At 39.1% G+C, this 17,312-nt stretch overlaps 2 protein-coding genes across 3 annotated transcripts; one reads left to right on the forward strand and one right to left on the reverse strand.

Annotated features, from left to right (window-relative positions):
* Window positions 1-396: 396 nt before the first annotated feature.
* On the reverse strand, window positions 397-11,478 carry acot9.1 (acyl-CoA thioesterase 9, tandem duplicate 1). Of its 2 annotated transcripts, XM_047567677.1 has the most exons (16): window positions 11,306-11,478; window positions 10,072-10,166; window positions 9,486-9,512; window positions 8,717-8,762; window positions 7,805-7,975; window positions 7,613-7,650; window positions 7,448-7,531; window positions 7,251-7,354; window positions 7,024-7,097; window positions 4,911-4,978; window positions 4,710-4,821; window positions 3,272-3,362; window positions 2,913-2,998; window positions 2,744-2,831; window positions 1,206-1,356; window positions 397-954 (listed from the first exon to the last, which is right to left on the reverse strand). In XM_047567677.1, the coding sequence occupies exons 1-16, from the start codon at window positions 11,317-11,319 to the stop codon at window positions 899-901; spliced, it is 1,305 nt and encodes a 434-aa protein (XP_047423633.1). In that variant the 5' UTR covers window positions 11,320-11,478; the 3' UTR covers window positions 397-898. The 2 variants fall into 2 exon arrangements, with proteins under 2 accessions (XP_047423633.1, XP_047423634.1); XM_047567678.1 differs by lacking the exon at window positions 9,486-9,512.
* A 1,049-nt stretch (window positions 11,479-12,527) lies between these two features.
* On the forward strand, window positions 12,528-16,178 carry LOC124995390 (diamine acetyltransferase 1-like). The gene is made up of 6 exons (XM_047567693.1): window positions 12,528-12,787; window positions 13,412-13,463; window positions 14,522-14,602; window positions 15,191-15,292; window positions 15,399-15,439; window positions 15,755-16,178. Exons 1-6 carry the CDS (start codon window positions 12,725-12,727, stop codon window positions 15,929-15,931), a joined length of 516 nt encoding a protein of 171 aa, XP_047423649.1. The 5' UTR covers window positions 12,528-12,724; the 3' UTR covers window positions 15,932-16,178.
* The last annotated feature ends 1,134 nt before the right edge of the window (window positions 16,179-17,312 follow it).

Raw genomic sequence — 17,312 nt, forward strand, 5'->3', positions numbered from 1 at the left:
CTTAATCTTGAAAAAAGAAAAGCAATATTTCTGAAATTTCAATGAAGTTTATGGTGCAGATAAGATGGTGCTATCCCTCAGGTGGTTCTTCTACTGGCAACAGAGCCAGTAGAAGAACCACCATCTAATCTGCACCATGAACTTCATTGAAATTTCAGAAATATTGCTTTTATTTTGGAGACACAGCTACCGTCTGCTGCAAAATCCCAGGACTTTCTCTCAGAAAACTGTCTTTAGTGTATGAACATTTAAAACATAGGTTAGCAAACTGGATTAACCAGGACCCCTCCCACACTCTGCTTTGACTGGCTCCCCGCAGGTCACCGACTTCTTTCTTTCAGCTCTACAACTCATAGTCACAAATGCAGGCAAAAAAAAAAAAGACAGGCACAATTGTAAAGTCGAGATAAATAGAATTTATTTATAGCATTTGAGTAAATACATGACTTAAGAATTAAAAAATGACACCCTTGTTCCACACACAGCAGTCTAACACATTCAGAATAAAGCTTCCCAAGCATGTGCGTAGAAGTGAAGTGATGGAGAAATATAAAACTCTTAACATACTGTAGTGTAGCATCATGCAAACAGTGAGTCAGGGATTTACAGGATAAAGATGGGACAGCAGGACAGGAACTTTCACCTCTATGTGTAACAGTTGGGAAGCTGTAAACTTGTTACAAAAAAGTAGCAAATAAAACAGACACACGTGTTTTGCTGTGCGCATCAAAATGTGGAGCAAATAAGGTAAGAGGAATCAAATATAGTCCCCATGTGGATTGTGTAAAAGTAAAAAAAGGCTTGATGTAAAAGGCTGTCAGAGGCATAAACTGCATTCATTGTTCTCAGTTCACACACTCAGGACTGAACGGCTTTGGAAGCGGGCAGATTTGATCTCTCAGTGCTCCACGGTTTGGTTAAAGTGTCTTTTCCCGTCTAAGTACAGCATCGACTCTGTCAGAGACACAAAATATCATCATTATACCTCTTAAAACTAAAACATATAGAAAACGAGTTTCATCCAGTACTTTTAATTTCTTGCAGTCAAATTACATATATTATCTTTTCAATGGAGTGTAGTGCAACATAGAAAGGGATAAACCTATATTTTTAACCTGTGAACAACTATTAGGAGCGTGATGATTTCCCAGGCTTTCTCAAGTTTTCTAATGACACAGAGTTTGTTCATGTGGGCAACAGCTCACCTCCATATGTCTTAGGAATGATGTTGGGCACAGCGCAGTCTGACATGAAGGTGTAGTGGAAGACGTTGGTGGTGTTGTGCTGGCTGGTCAACGGGTCATAGACCTCGCTATGAACTCTGACCTGGATGTAATTCCCCTGCGTGTAACACACCTGAAACACACAGAGACAGGCTTGTTTCTATTGTATCTCTGCAAACAATGACTATGGGATAAAATAGCATGAGGCTTTTTAGCGAACTGAAAGTGAACACAGAAATGACCTTCCAGAAACATAAAGCTTTAACTGTTTATGACTGATAATAACTGATGTCCAGTTAGTTAGTCTAGTTAGTTGGTCCAAATAGTTGTTAGCCCTATTAGTAAACCTGGTTAATCCATTTTTTTGGGCTAGTGATTCCAGTTAGTTAGTCAAGTAAATTAAGCTAGTCCAGTTAGTTGGTCCAATAGTTGTTAGTCCCATTAGACCAGTTAGCATATCCAGATAATTCAGTTACTTGGGACAATAAATCTCGTTAGTTAGTCCAGTTAGTCTAGTTCAGGGGTCGGCAACCCACAGCTCTTTCGTCCCTCAGCTGTGACTCTCTGTTGCGATTAAAGATGTTTTTCACGCTAACTGCCTCTGAATAGCAGCAACTATTCACTCAGTAGTGAACGAACAAGAGCTACACAACAACTGAATGACACTGAATGCCACACCACTTACACTCATGGTTGTACCAAAAACACTGAACTTCCACAGTGCATTGCAGCACAGATACTCCTTGCTATCAATTATTTAATTCAAATATATTTTATTTTAGTTTGTTAGTTTTTTAAATATGATCCTAAATTTTAAGTTATGGTGATCTTGTAACATTAAAATAAAATGTGTTTAATTTTTTGTCGTTCAAAATATACGTCACGACTGCTGATGTGTGACACACGCCGGCAGGTCCAGCCCGCTATTTACTGAATTTTTTGACTGCAGGTAAGGCATCTTTCATTTCAGCAACACACTACAGTTTTTTATACATAGCATAGAGGTAAAAAACTATATATGCAGTGTTATCCTGTAATTTTTTCGTTGGAGTTCAAAATGTATTCGTATGCATAAATAAAATTTTCTTTTTCTGTTGCAGTTCTTGTATTTCATAAATGCAACACATTATAGTTTTTAGACATAGTCCCATCATAGTGGTAAAAACGATATATGCAGTGTTATTTTCATTTTAGATGTCACAGGGGTTTTGTGGCTCCCAGTGTTTTCTGTGGGAAACAGGTCCAAATGGCTCTTTGAGTGTTGAAGGTTGCCGACCCCTGGTCTAGTTTGGTCTAGTTGGTCCGCTTAGTTGTTATTCCAGTTAGTCATTCCAGTTAGCTGGGCCAATTAGTCTAGTTTGTTATTTAAGTTAGTTGCTCAAATTAGTGTTAGTTCAGTTAGTAAAGCTGTTGATCCAGCAGTGCAAGTTATTCCAGTTAGTTAGTTCATTTGGTCTACTTAGTCTCCAGTTAGTTGGTCCAAATAGTTGTTAGTCCAGTTTGTTAGCTCAATCTCTGACCTGTGATGAGAGCAGCAGCAAAGAGCCAATCTCGACTGGTTTCTGGAAGAGGATATCATCAACAGCCACCAGACGTGGCCGACATCCTCTGCAACACAAACAGTAAACAACACACCTCAGTAAAATACTGTTTTTCCCGCCAAAGCCATCTCTTGTCTAAATCTCTCACCCATAGGAGCAGGCGTTGGCCCAGCCCAGCTCGTAGGCTTTCCTCATCAGAAAACCTCCAAAAATCCTGTTGAATATGTTCCTCTCCTACTCAAAACACAAACTGAAACTTAAGAGATTGGAGCTGAAGCTGTTTTCCAGCAGAGAACATAAAAAGATTTATGAATAAACTATACAATTTGACAAAAAGGGGACAAAACAATAACAGCTAGCAGTTTTAAGTGTTTAAAATTAAAAAAAAGCAAAAACCATCTCAAAGCACCTTCAAATTGGGATAAGGAGTAGTAGTAAAATGTTGTATATGTACTTTAAATCTGTCACTTTCTTTACTTGATTCCCACTGCAGTTTTTTGCTCTCACCTGAGGGTGGCAGATCTCCAGTCCTTTCAGTTTGGCATCTTCCATCCACACTGAGTTCGGGGGCAGGACTCTGCTGCGGAAACTGACTGTGCTGAAAAGATGTATAAAATAACACAGATTTCTATAATGACCTGAACACAAATCACCCAAAACTCTGTGCCATTTCAAGCCCTGTTCAGACTGTCTTGGAGAACCCAATCACAGGTGGCCATCTTAAGCTACAGTTGTGAACACACCCAGGACACATTTGAGAGATCTGATCTCAAGCCAAATTTGGAGGTGGTCTGGGACACATCTGAGCTAATTTCTTTGGTAGTGTGAACACATAATGAGTCCTGGGTCACATTAAAGACCGTGACAATACTAGTATAGAATTATAGTAGTGAAGCATCCAGGGTTCAGTACTAATCTGAGCTTTGTCTCTAAATAATTCTACAGTGACCTGCCTCAATGACCATCATCCCTTTGTACTCACACCCATCGCTGAGATGAAATGCTTTCTGAAGTACTTTTGAAAATGAGGCTCCACCAACAATGACATCACCCACCTGTACAAGGACACATACACTATATTCAAAAGTATTTGCTCACCCATCCAAATAATTGAATTCAGGTGTTCATTCTTTCCATGGCCACGGGTGTATAAAAACAAGCACCTAGGCATGCAGACTGCTTCTACAAGCATTTGTGAAAGAATGGGTCGCTATCAGGAGCTCAGTGCAGTCCAGTGTGGTACTGTGTTAGGATGCCACCTGTGCAACTGTGAAATGTTGTCGCCACTAAATATTCCACAGTCAACTGTCTGTGGTATTATAACAATGTGGAAGCGACTAGGAATGACAGCAACTCAGCCACGAAGTGGCAGACTGCATAAAATGACAGAGCGTTTCACCAGCTTTCTGTGGTGTCACAGTCAGTGTCTACAGACCTCCAAACTTCATGTGGCCTTCAAATTAGCTCAAGAACAGTGTGAAGAGAGCTTTGTGGATTTGTGGGTTTGTGGGTTTTCATGCCCAGCAGCTGCATCCAAGCCATACATCACCAAAGCGTTGAATGCAGTCGTGTAAAGCATGCCCCCACTGGACTCTAGAGCAGTGGAGACATTCTCTGGAGTGGCAAATCACACTTCTCCATCAGTCAATCTGATGTGTCAAATGTGTCATTGTGTGGTTTGGGAGGCGCACCACCTCAGTTCACACTTTATGCCCAGTCCATTGTATTGTACTTAGTCAAATGTCTTCATGTAGGTCCATGGTCTTGGAGGAATGTCCTCTCATCTTATTATGTACTGCTGCTCCTATATATGGATGTAATGACAATTAAAACCTATTTCACCTTTTAAATGCTGCTGGAGACACATGCGGAGATGTATTTCAATACTTGTTGAACACAGGCACTAGGACAGATGTTAGTGTAAGGTCTGACGTCTCAGTCATACTTTGTGTCCAGGGTGTTGAGGAACAGACTGTGGACAATCTTCCTCTCCTCATCAGTGGGAGCAACCTTCAGCAGCGATGCTGTGCTCAGCTCCACGCGGCGGGATTTATTAGCTGCAAAATACCAACACATAAAATAGAGCGTCCGAAGGATTGATATAGAAAAAGTAGGTTATGTTATCTTAGGTATCACTATGTCGTACCTTCTCCTTCTTGGAGAAGTTTCTCTTCCTCTGGTCCGTCAGGCTTCAGTGGATTTACGAACGCTGCCCTGAAAGGAGGTGTAAACCAGGAGAAAATGTTTCAGAAAATATAAACTGGTGTGATTGGACAGAAATTAAAAAAAAAAAAAAAAAAAAACATTCTTTAACAGGGTTAGACTAGTGCCACATTGATTCTCAATCGGTGGTGGAGTAGATAGAGCAGATTTCCATGTCTTGTGGGAACTTGTTGCCCTTTATTGACACAAGAAACAAAAAAGCACGTTGGTGGCAGTACTTTGATGGAAGATGGAAGTATTATGCTTTTTACACTGACTGATGTCCCTTATATGGAGGACTGAAATTCACACATATTCATTAGGTACACTAGGCTAATATAGCAGTCCTGCACTAAATCTTATCTTCATGAAGGTTCTGGAATTAAGTATTAGTGTAAAATAACTGAGAGAGATTATTATTCACATTTATTTTTTATTTTGGGGGCTTGGTTTGCAGTACTATTGAATTGTACTGCAAGTCAGTGGACTAGGCTAAAGAACAGAAACACTCTAATGTTTCAATGCAGTTTAACAGCACAACAAACTACATGCTCCAAAACTACATCCAGCTGAATTACCACCTTCCAACATTAAACTGAACCTAACAAAAGTCACAAAGGAGGATTTCGTACAGGGCTTCTATATGAGAATGCACTCACTAGTGCACCTAATTAACTAGCGAGTGTATTTGCGTAGTTGTCAGGCAAAACCGTTTCTACTGAATACTAAATAAACATTTGTAAACGATATTTCTGTCAAAATTCTGGAAAAATGAGAACATCTAAATTTGTTAAGAAACCCTAACATGACATTCCGTTATGGTAGCCATGTAGCAAGATGTGTTCACACTGCCCCACTCGTGAAATTTTAAATTCGAACAAATCTTTCTCATTCGGAACAAAAAACAAACCCCAAGTTTTGGGGTGGACATGGTATTGACAAACCGACAAAACAATCCAAACTAACAGACTTTCATGCTCAAGATGAAACCGAGAAAACTACAGAGGCCATGGCAGCCCTAGTGGTGGACTAGGAATGGCAGAAGAAGGGACGAGTGCCTTATCACATTGATCCATTATGAAATAATAAAACACCGATTATGAATTTCCTCACCTACAAGTACAAGCTGATAGTCAACAATGTGATACGAGCTAAAGGGGAAATTAAATAACAGGACCAAGAGGTGAGCTTTTATCTGAACAGTAACAGAGGTCCAACAGTTCGACCCAGTCTGCAAAGAATTGTGCATTCTTGGGACATGAGGCGCAAGAATTCATCAAGGAAATCCCAACTACTACTAATCAAACTATGAACCTTTTACTTAAAACTAAACACTTTTACTATGAATATATGGGCACATCAAGTACACTGTTAACCCATCAGCTTCGGCAGGCTTCCTCCTCCCATCAGATTTATAAAATTCAAACTCCTTCTGACCCCAGAAAGATTAATGATCAGTTCAAGCACTTTCACAGCTTGTTATATTCCTCTGAACTTTATTCTGATTCTTCTGATTCTGATAGCTTCTTTGACTCATTGGACATAACTAAAGTTGATACAGATTCTGTTAAAAAGCTTGAAGACCCAATTTCTGTAAATGAGTTCAAGGGGGCAATATTCTCCATGCAGTCTGGAAAGTGTCCAAGGCTTGATGGCTTATTATTTCAGGGTATACACTTAATTTGGACAAGAGTGCGATTTTTCCTTTAAATGATGCAGCTCATAACTTTCTGCAGGACTTCCCATTTAAACATTTAAACATTCCCCGTTGACTTTTTCATACGTTGGTATTCCAGATGGAGGAAAGATTTTCCTGTATGACTCCTGACTTTATCCTATTTCTACACTGCTGGAGGTATTCCTGTCTGACTGTTATTATGTGTCAAAACTTCAATAAACAAATCTGAGACAAAAATAATTAAAAATAAGCAGGTCAAAGGTTAATTGTTAAATTGTGCTTCATGATGGTAATAAATACAATGATAATTTTGGATAGTTTTGGATGAAACTCCTGATGGTTGTAAATAAATGTAGAAGAGTAAAAGTGTAAACTTTACCTCTTGTTTTCCGGATCTCGGGCCACCATTACAAATGTAGCGTCCAGAACGGGGGTATACACTCCATCAAAGTACTGGAGGGGGAGACAGAGTCATTTGTGTGGCTAGAGGACATTTCTGTGTTGTTCTTTGTTCCTGTTTTATAGCAGGAAAAGATCTGAGACTCCCCCTAGCTGTGGAATAGATCCAAAAAAACACACTGTGTGAGTATGAATAAGTGTGTCTACCTGTGACATGTGCATCTTGGCTTCAATAGAGGTCCTCCCTACCCACGTCACATTACCAGTAAACTTGATGTCGCAGTCAGGATAGATGACATGCTGCCTCATATCTGACTCACAAAACATAAAGAGCTTTAAGATCTCCGGACAAAATAAAACAGAACTGACAGTGTGATCATACCAGATGTGAGAAAGAATTTTACCGATCTTATCCACCAGGGCGGTGACAATCGACAGAGGAGATTTCTTTAGAGCTGGGTTATAGGTGTGAGAGTATGAAATGAGGACTGAGGAGAGAAAAAAGGAGGTAACATTTGTTAGTGTTCAGCGTGTCTATTCTGAAGCGAGATTGCTGTGTGTTGTGATACCTGCTAAACTGTCCAAGTCCTCCAGGATCCTTCCAAACCTGAGAGAAGACAGAAGGTCAGTTAGAGACAAGTGTATGTATGTATGTACGTATGTATGTATCAATCAATCAATCAAATTTATTTATAAAGCACATTTAAAAACAACCCAGGTATGTATGAACAAACATACTGCACTGGTCATTGTGTGTTTACCTGACAGTGTTGTGGAAGGTCAGGTATTTCTCTCGGAGCTGTGGCTCAGAGCCCAGCGGCAGATGCACCTCCAGGTAGCTGTCCTTCATCCTCTTCGCTGGAAGATCATTTTGAGACTTGGCCAACATGGATGACAGGGACACACGCTCTGCCATGGCCTGCTGATGGTCACTATGAATGAGAATATATACATGCACTTCTTTTAAGTGACGTGTTATTTTACAGGGGGTTTTGAATCACATTCTCATTCTCACTCTTATTTTATTAAGCATTGGTGCTAAGTTCTGTTTGTCTTGGTAGTACTTTGCAGTACCACTAAGGGAATAAAGCAATTTTAATTACTGTATCTGTCATGCCTTTTTGTTGCATAATGTTCAGCATGAAAACAATATTTCTGTTTAAAGATGGGCTAAAAAAATATGGAGAGACAATCAAAGATAAGATAAATGAAGATACAATAAGGAAAGACGGGACATTCCAAGTGGGTTAAGGTAAGCCAAGAGAAACTAAGATTAGCAAAACACTAAAATAAGATAAGATAAGATAAGGTAGAACACTATAATAATATAACACGATGCACATATGACATACAACAAAGATATGACACAATATGTTACAATAACAACACAATATTACAAGATACATGGTACAATATGACAAAATCATAAAATTACACTTAATTGCAGTATAGAGAGGTTAAAATAAAAATAACGTTATTTCAGTGAGCAGACATTATACATTACAGTATATAACAGATGGTATACAGTATATTACTATATTTATATTAATTATTTAATTAACTAATTCTTAAAATAAAAGTTTAGCAGTTCAACCTGGAAAAATCATGCACTGCCCAACAACCTTTGTGTCAAAATACTATATGTAGTAACACACAGATAGACGGTTCAGTACCTCCAGTTAGTGGAAGCTCCCACAATTTCTCTCAGCCTGTTCCGCACTGACACACAAAGAACAAAGGACATCAGACACTCATTTGAACAAAACAATTGACTCACTACAACTCACTACAAGTGATCAAAAACACTTGTTTGCAGTTGCTGCTGCTGAGGGTGGCCCAACCAGTTAGGTTTAGAGGGCAATCACTTTTTCACACACGTTTTCCCTTAATAATAAAAACGTTTGCATTTTGGATATACCTGTGTGTCTTTAACCAATGTTTAAATTTGTTTGCTGATCTGAAACAATCATGTATGATATATAAACTATATACACACACACATGCATTTTTGTTAACTGATGGAAATAAACTATTAACATCTCCATTTTTTGAAAACATTCTTACTTTACAGCATTTTTACATACCTTCCTAAAACCTTTGCACAGTACTGTACATATATACATAAAGTCTGGATTTAAATAAAACTTGTGAGACAATATAAAACTAAAATACTTGAATTCAGTGTCAGAGAGAGAGAAAGAAGAAAAAGGTGAACTGCCACAGGAATGCTTTAGATCTCCCAGAAGAGACATCGCTGAGCATGACATCCAAAACGACCAAAAAGACTGAACAAAGTGCACACTAAACGCTGGAACAAAGGGTGCTCCAAGGTAGTAGACAGTTGAATAAACAAGCAGGAAGAGTTTAAATGCAATTAAGGAAAATTAAAAGAGAATTATTAAGGAGTTTGGGTATGATTTGTTTTGTTTTACCAACACACACCATTTGACACGTGCAAGAGAGGATTTCCTGTGGAGAAACAAACATGGTTAAGAACACACAGAGTGGATGGTGCCTCACTGTAGAGGAAGAGGGGACTGAGACTGATACATGTGAGAGAGCTGCCGTGGCTATACTTACAGAGAATAACCTTGGTCTCATACATGGGCTTATATTGAAGTGTTTAGTGTCTGCTATGTTACAAATAACTAATAACACACTGTAGCCTCATCAGCATAAATCTGTTTACAGCAGAAGATGTAGATATGCAGACTTGGTCATACAGTAGCCAAAATCTATAATGAAAGACTGAACATGTTCTTGGACATTTCTAACAAAGTAAGCCATCAAAGTTCTCCTATTCTGGATCAGTTTCAAAAAACTGCTCGTGTTAATTATTTTAGTGATATAGTCAAATAACTTCAGTGTTCAATTCTATCTGGATTAAGAGCACCACAAATCTACAACAAAATAAACTGTGTGTACATGGATATATCACATACACAACCGTTGTACATGTGGACAAACACAGTATGTTGATAAATTAGGGGCGACTCGAGTGAAACAGGAAGTGAGCTTGGTCTCTTACCCTCGACCATGTCGGGCGCCCTGCCCCGCTTCGATGTTCTGCCTGAGCAGAATGACCTGCTCATGATGGGTGCAGTCGACCGCAGAAACAGCAACCTACAACCGAAAAACACAAACCCCCAGATGACTTGAATATGAAGGAGTCAGATTACATGCATCCTTCTCTACTGATATCCGATGTACATCTGATCTATTTAATTCCTGCCTTGGTACACCACAGCCAAGCAGACAGACAGTCTCACTGCCTTGTGCATCAAGTTAAACTTCTTCAGGTATTTTCAGCTGCTTCAGAAAATCTCTGCTCTACCAGATGACACATCGTAGATTCACATCTACGTTTAACTCCGCTTTTCTACCTTGTTAAACTCTTTTAGTGCCTTTCAACCTATTGGTGCTTGCAGTACTTTACAGACACATTTACCCACTTGTTCACACAAACGCACACCAGTAAATTAGGGTTTCATTGTCTTGCTCAAGGACACTTACAAGCATGTACTGGTGATAGAACCTTCAGGATCGTGAACAACTCACTCTACCTACTCAGCCAGTTTGCTTTGCTACGATCAGGAAAGATCAAGACAATACTGTATGTCTTTTCCTAAAAAAATAATAAAAACAAGTTTAGGAATGAAAACGAATGTATTTTACTTTATACTGCACTTAATTTAAAGCAATATATTAAGAACCCCCATTTTAATTAGCATATCAGCTGTACACCACTTTGAATTACCTCAACTTGTAGGAAAGAGACTGTATAAACTATTTGATGGCTGTGAAATGATGAAACAGTATGAAGTATTCTGATCCTATTCAGACATATAAGGCATCATAACACATAACATACTCAAGTAAAGTAGCTTATAACTGCACTGAAGTAAAAGTAAATTCCACAATGGGGTGATTTCTTTGTTGTCATTCCTTCACTGTTGTTTTGTGTCATCTTTCATACCACCGCCCTCAGCGGTATGAAAGACGACACACCTACTGGCTCCACACCCTGTCTGTACCGGTTTACATGAATCCAGATGGATCTTATTTTAATTTATTGAATTCATATAAGAGTTCATTTCAGGACAAACAAGTGGTATAAATAGTTTATGGCTTTATAAACATATCTAGCATTCCAACTTTGGTCTGTTTTCAAACATGCTAACGGTTAGCATCATAGGTATATATCTATGGGTTAGCATGGCTGCTGTGGTAACAAAAGTACTATTAAATGTCATCATACCGACCTCGGAGAGAACATTGTGGTATCCGGAACGAAGGTCGGTAATTTAAGAGTACAAACAAATCAGTTTGGCTGAGAGAAAATGAGAAAAATCACTGTTTTTCTCTTCAAGTCAGGGTGATAACCAGATGGTATGTCGGACAGTAAAAATTGCGGGACGGATTTCAAGCACTTCCTGGTGACGCACTACGTTGTCCTCTATCAATCCCTGAGTTTAGCCTGCCAGGCAGGCACTTCCCAAAGGCACTTCTCACTCACTTGTAGATACTGAGTGTACGGTCTATGGTGTAGCTACCGAAGAAATACATATCTTAAAAACCAGCGACCCTTTACATCTTACAGTAAAGAATGTCAGCACCCGCAAATTTACAATTCATTTTCAAATTTTGTATAATAAGACCTCAAGTCTTAGTATACAAAATTTACTGTATCTATCTGGGAGTCAGATAAATATATACATAAAAATATACAACAACAGCCACAAGTAACCACAAATAAGTGCAAGAAACTCAAGAAAAACAGACATATAGGATATTCAAACAAGGAGGGAGGAAAATAAAAAGAGTCACAAATTGCAACATAATATGACGGCAAGACACCCATTTGGGGACGCTCTTAACCCCCATGAGTCAATATGCATTACATTAACATATGTCACAAACACAACCCGTGTCTATGCTTTATAAAGCATTAACAGAGAAAGAAGCACATGACTTTGTTAATACACAATCTGTACACTTCCTCTCTATTTCCCGCAATTTATTTCTCACAATTTTAACCGAATCTTTTCTGTATTATTTGTATTTTTATTTTTTTTAATTATTATTTATTATTTAGACGTATGTAGCACTTCACAGCCTAACCGGGTTTTCGGTGTGAGGTCCCACTTCTGTAGCTAGTATGTAACCGGAGGAGTCTTTAGTCTTTGCAACACTTGGGACATTAAATAATAGCTACTTGTTAATGTGGTGTGTTTATTTAACTGCAATACTAAAAAAATAAAAATAAATAAAAAATTAAGCTGATGTTTATATTTTTCAAACCTCGGCCTTTGTCATCAAAAAATATTATGACGGAGCGAAAACATTCTCTTTACTGACCTTTTTCTGTGCTCCAATTGGGTGAAACCCTGTCAGTGCGTGTCGCTGATTGGTCAGAAATCTGAGAGACGCGTGTGTTGACAAACCGCATTTCAGCGCGAGCCTGGTATAAATTCACCGATGTAAACAAAGAAGCGGATAGTTGAACGGCAGCGACCCAGCCGAGGGTGATTGTAACTGGATGTCCTTGGCTCGACGAACGCGTCTGGACCAGAGGCTGACTGTGGAGGAAAAGCCATTCTGAAGCGAATGAAGAAGCATCTAATCTTCCACTTCACATACAGAGGACTTCTTACGAAAGGAAAAAAGAGTAAAAGAAGAAAATGGAGTATAAATTGCGAAAGGCTGAACCCCGGGATGTCTCTGATATATTACGATTGGTGAAGGTAGGCCTGTAGGACCACACAAACAAAATACAAACAGATATTTGGTTAAAAATGAATATTTTATTATTCGATGGGAATTCAGTTGGGGCTGCCCCAACCTGAATTCGGTTGGGGCTGAAAGTTTTGGCTAGCAGTTAGCGTGTCAACTAACCGTTCGTTCAGCTAATCGTAAACTTGGCTAGGCTTTTTCCGATGACGATGGGAGATTAAAGACAAACGACGCATTAAACGCCACGTTATGGTGACAAAGAGGAAGATGGAAAACTTCCTCAGGATTTCCGAGTGTGAGCTCAGTGCCGTTGTTTTCAGACAACCGCTGCCAGTTCTCCAAATATGGTCTGTCTGTCGTCCAGCGTTCTTATCAAGGTTGACCCAGATGAAGTGTTTTTGGAGTTGTGTAACGCCCGACATATATAACATTATAATAATAAACCTGTTCTCTCGTTATGTCGTTGTTTTGTTTTGTTTTTTAAATAACATATTTTGTGAACAAAATAACTGGCTACACGCAAGCTGATATATTGCTATGAGACGTTTTAAACTTTAACTGAGTCGGTGTTTGTTGTCTACTCGAGTCCAACAACCAATCTTAGCATCACGTTATTTTATTCTCTCTTGTCCCAGGAGCTTGCTAAATACGAAGAGATGGAGCACCAGGTGACACTGACCGAGAAAGGTGAGTCTTAGCTGCATCCAGTTTAGAACTCCTATTAAGATATAAGGCATATAAGGAAGATCCGATGAACTGATTTGAATGAACCGATAGGGATTGATAAAATTATTATTATTTTTTAAATACATGCCACCTCCTGGGTCCTCTTGTTGGAAATCATACACAATCATACACAATCATTACGAGACAACCAGATAAGTCCTAATGTGACAGGAACCAAAACTTGACAGAAGCTCCAACTCTGAAAGCACCGTCAAGACTAAAAGCTGATTGGATCTAGCCACTGACAAAAGTTGGATGAAAGCAAAGACATATGACAGATGTGAAACCAGCTAACGAGGTAAATTATTGGGGAAATGCCACAAATCTCTCGAACCAATGACATTAGTTTTGTGAAAATCTGCTGTACCTGAATAAAATAGTTTCAAAGCCAAAATATTGAATTTAATAATAATAATAAAATTTGGACACTAAATTGAAAATAATTCAGGAAATCCGTACTGATATCATGTTGGTAAGGATTGTACTTTGAGCCGTCAGCTTGATATCGTGATCATATCAGCCACAATGCATGAATTATATATGAATTCTGCATGAGTGCAGAATCAGCTGTATTGGCCAAGTATGTGCACATACAAGGAATTTGACTCCGGTCATTTTGCTTAATGGTGTAAGACAACGCACTTCAGTAAGCATAAAAATAAGAGTGTAAAAAATAGTAAAAAACTGTACAACATAAATTAGACTTTCAGAATAAAATAGTAACAGATATGTACAATGAGCTTGAACAGTAGCATATACATGTATGGGAGTTACTGTGTGGTCACGCATCAGAGCGACAGCCGGGTAGAAGAAACTGCTTTTATGTCGGGTGGTCTTGACATGTAGTGCTCTGTAATGTCGGCCTGAGGGGAGGAGTCTGAACAGATAATGGATGGGCTGTGAGGGGTCCTTTGAAATTTTACTAGCCCATTTCCTAACCCTGGACCGGCACAGGTCCTCAAAACCAGGTCTGAACAGAACCGTTCACTGCTCTTTGTTTTGTGCTTTTTTCTTTCCAGAACTCCTTGAGGATGGATTTGGTGACACCCCGTTCTACCACTGCATCATTGCTGAAATCCCAGGAGACAACATCAGTGATGGTACTAAGCGTTAAGTACTATCAAGTGATTAAACCATCAACTATTATTAAGAGTTAATATCATTTGTCTTGCATTTGCACTAGATTTCACTGTACAGCTGTTAAGTCAGTTTATTTGATTGGAAAACACATTAAGTAAAGCAGCCTGCATCCTAGTTTCAGCTTCACATGGTTCCACCAGGCCCCATCAGGTCGCCTGGTAAAGTGATTTAAATGTTTTCGGTTGAGTTTTCCTCCATGTCATCCATGTGTTGTAGGTCTCCTCATACGTGTATTACATACAAAATATGACTGACCTGTTTAATCCAGGAGTACATGATGTTTTCTATATTTCTAAATACATCTTAAAACAACAGCTGCTGGTTATCACATCAGGGCTGCTGGTGCCTCATGGGCAATTCTAATTTGATAGTGGCAGACTCACTCAAATAAAATGAATACAAGTGCAATATGTTTGCACCTATTACACTTTAATATTGTGTGTGTATGTACAGACACACACATATATATGCACAATACATTGTATTACAAAACATTGCATTTTTTTTTTTTTTTTGAACTTTTGTAACATCCCCATGTCTCACTGCAGATCCAAAAGTGGTGGGTTTTGCCATGTACTACTTCACCTATGACCCCTGGGTTGGCAAACAACTCTACCTGGAGGAGTTCTATGTGATGGATGAGTACAGAGGTGAAACACCTAAGCAGATTATGTTCATGTTTCACTGCTTCTCTGCATCTTCTTTATTTATTGATCAGCTCTGTCTTCTACTGTTTCTACTCTCCTCTGTTTCTAGGAGCGGGTATCGGTTCAGAGATTCTGCGGCACCTAAGTGATGTGAGTATGACACCATGATAAAGTTTGTACCTCTAAAAGCTAAATTTTATTTGGAGCTACTCTCTGCACACACATTACCCAATCCTAAGCCTTATAGTTCACTGTTATCTCTTCTGATATCAAACTATTTGGTGTGAAAATATGCCATGTGATTAGTTGGATTTGTTATTTTGTAACTTGATATCAAATCTAAAAAATTGGAATGTTGAGCATATTATTGCTGCTTTGTTAAGACAAACTGGGTGAGTGGACCCTGGAAGCACAATGGTGCTGCATCCATTGTGATCTTTTCTCTTTCTTGTCTCCCTCTTCCAGCTGGCGATGAAGACGCGCTGCACCGGCATGATGTTCGTAGTGGCGGAGAACAACGAGCCATCGCTCCAGTTCTACAAGCGGCGTGGCGCTGAGGACCTCTCCCAGGAGGAGGGCTGGAGACTGTTCAGGTTTGACAAGGACAGCCTCATCAAGATGGCCACTCCGGCTGAGGAATGAAGAGCAGCCTGCCAGAGTGTTGGAGGGAGAGGAGGAAACGGACTCCGAGCCTCCGAGGCTCTCCTCTCCATTCAGAATTCTAGGAGTTCATATTCTAAACAAGGAGAATAGTCATAGTTTATCACAGTAAATTGATTCTGTAGTTCAGTATTTCTAACATGTATTTCTAAATCACTTACATGTATTCTAACCTTACTTGTTTAATGTAAGATCACTTACAGTTTCAATAAATTGATCATACACGTCAGTCTTTTCTTTTTTTTAATGAATCCATCCTTCCTCAGGACAAGAGATTCATGTTAGTCATATTTCCTTGTCACCAAACATTCTTCAGTCAACTGCAGAGTTAATTGATACAGACCAGCAAGCTTCATGGAATGGGTGTCCATGGCCCAGCAGCTGCATCCAAGCTATACCAAGTGCAATGCAAAGCTTCGGATGCAGTGGTGTAAAGCATGTCCGCAGTGGAAACATTCTCTGGAGTGACGAATCACACTTCTCCATCTGGCAATCTGATGGATGAATCTGAGAATCTGAGTCTGACTGCATTGTGCCAAGTGTGAAGTTTGGTGGAGGAAGGATTATGGTGTGGGGTTGCTTTTCAGGGGTTGAGCTTTGCCCCAACATGATTGTGTACCAGTGCACAAAGTACAAATGCACTTATGAAAGAATGGTCAAAAATTCCCATAAATATTCGGTGGTGATTTTAGCTCGAAAATTCTGGTGGGGCCATGCAGGCAAATCTTATAATGCAATCCAGAAATACCATAATCAATACCTTCACAACAAAAACACAGTAGCAATTGAGAGAGGAGACCACAACATCTAACAACAAACTGGTGACGGCAAAATTACAGATGAATAAAGCCATCAAACAATCTGCCAATCTGACAACATATTATCATATCAACAACACCACCAAGCGGCCGTGTTCAAGATCTATCTATCTATCTATCTATCTATCTATCTATCTATCTATCTATCTATCTATCTATCTATCTATCTATCTACACAGGAAAACTGATAATTCTCATCATCCTCACCCTAATGCAAAGACACCACTAAACACACTCGAACCTTGGATCGTTACAGAAGAAAACTCAACATAAAGGACATAAAGACAAAAAGGACCTGAATGATTAAACTACTGTGGAAATACTGTCCGCAGCTCAGTTAAGGCTGGAATTTAGACCATCTTACTCACAAACTGGTGACTATACACAGGAATTATGAGTTTCATTGAATGTATACCAGATCTATTTAGATCTATTAAATACGTAAGTATTTTTAGTTCTGAATAGGAAAATATCAGCTGAATGGAGAACAATAGGCCATAAAGTGAACTGAGAAAATGTGTTTGGAAAATGAATCTCACCTCTGT

Source organism: Mugil cephalus, chromosome 18 (genome assembly GCF_022458985.1).
Source record: "Mugil cephalus isolate CIBA_MC_2020 chromosome 18, CIBA_Mcephalus_1.1, whole genome shotgun sequence".
Lineage (NCBI taxonomy): Eukaryota > Metazoa > Chordata > Actinopteri > Mugiliformes > Mugilidae > Mugil > Mugil cephalus.

What these genes read in the sequence shown, in the direction of transcription:
- LOC124995390 (XM_047567693.1), top strand. Translation starts at nt 12,725, where the DNA reads ATGGAGTATAAATTGCGAAAGGCTGAACCCCGGGATGTCTCTGATATA. An exon ending in ATATATTACGATTGGTGAAG is followed by an intron (nt 12,788 to 13,411) that starts GTAGGCCTGTAG and finishes CTCTTGTCCCAG; the next exon opens with GAGCTTGCTAAATACGAAGA. An exon ending in AGGAGACAACATCAGTGATG is followed by an intron (nt 14,603 to 15,190) that starts GTACTAAGCGTT and finishes GTCTCACTGCAG; the next exon opens with ATCCAAAAGTGGTGGGTTTT.
- acot9.1 (XM_047567677.1), bottom strand. An exon ending in ACCTTCCACAACACTGTCAG is followed by an intron (nt 7,651 to 7,804) that starts GTAAACACACAA and finishes GTCTTCTCTCAG; the next exon opens with GTTTGGAAGGATCCTGGAGG. An exon ending in GGACTTGGACAGTTTAGCAG is followed by an intron (nt 7,532 to 7,612) that starts GTATCACAACAC and finishes TTCTCTCCTCAG; the next exon opens with TCCTCATTTCATACTCTCAC.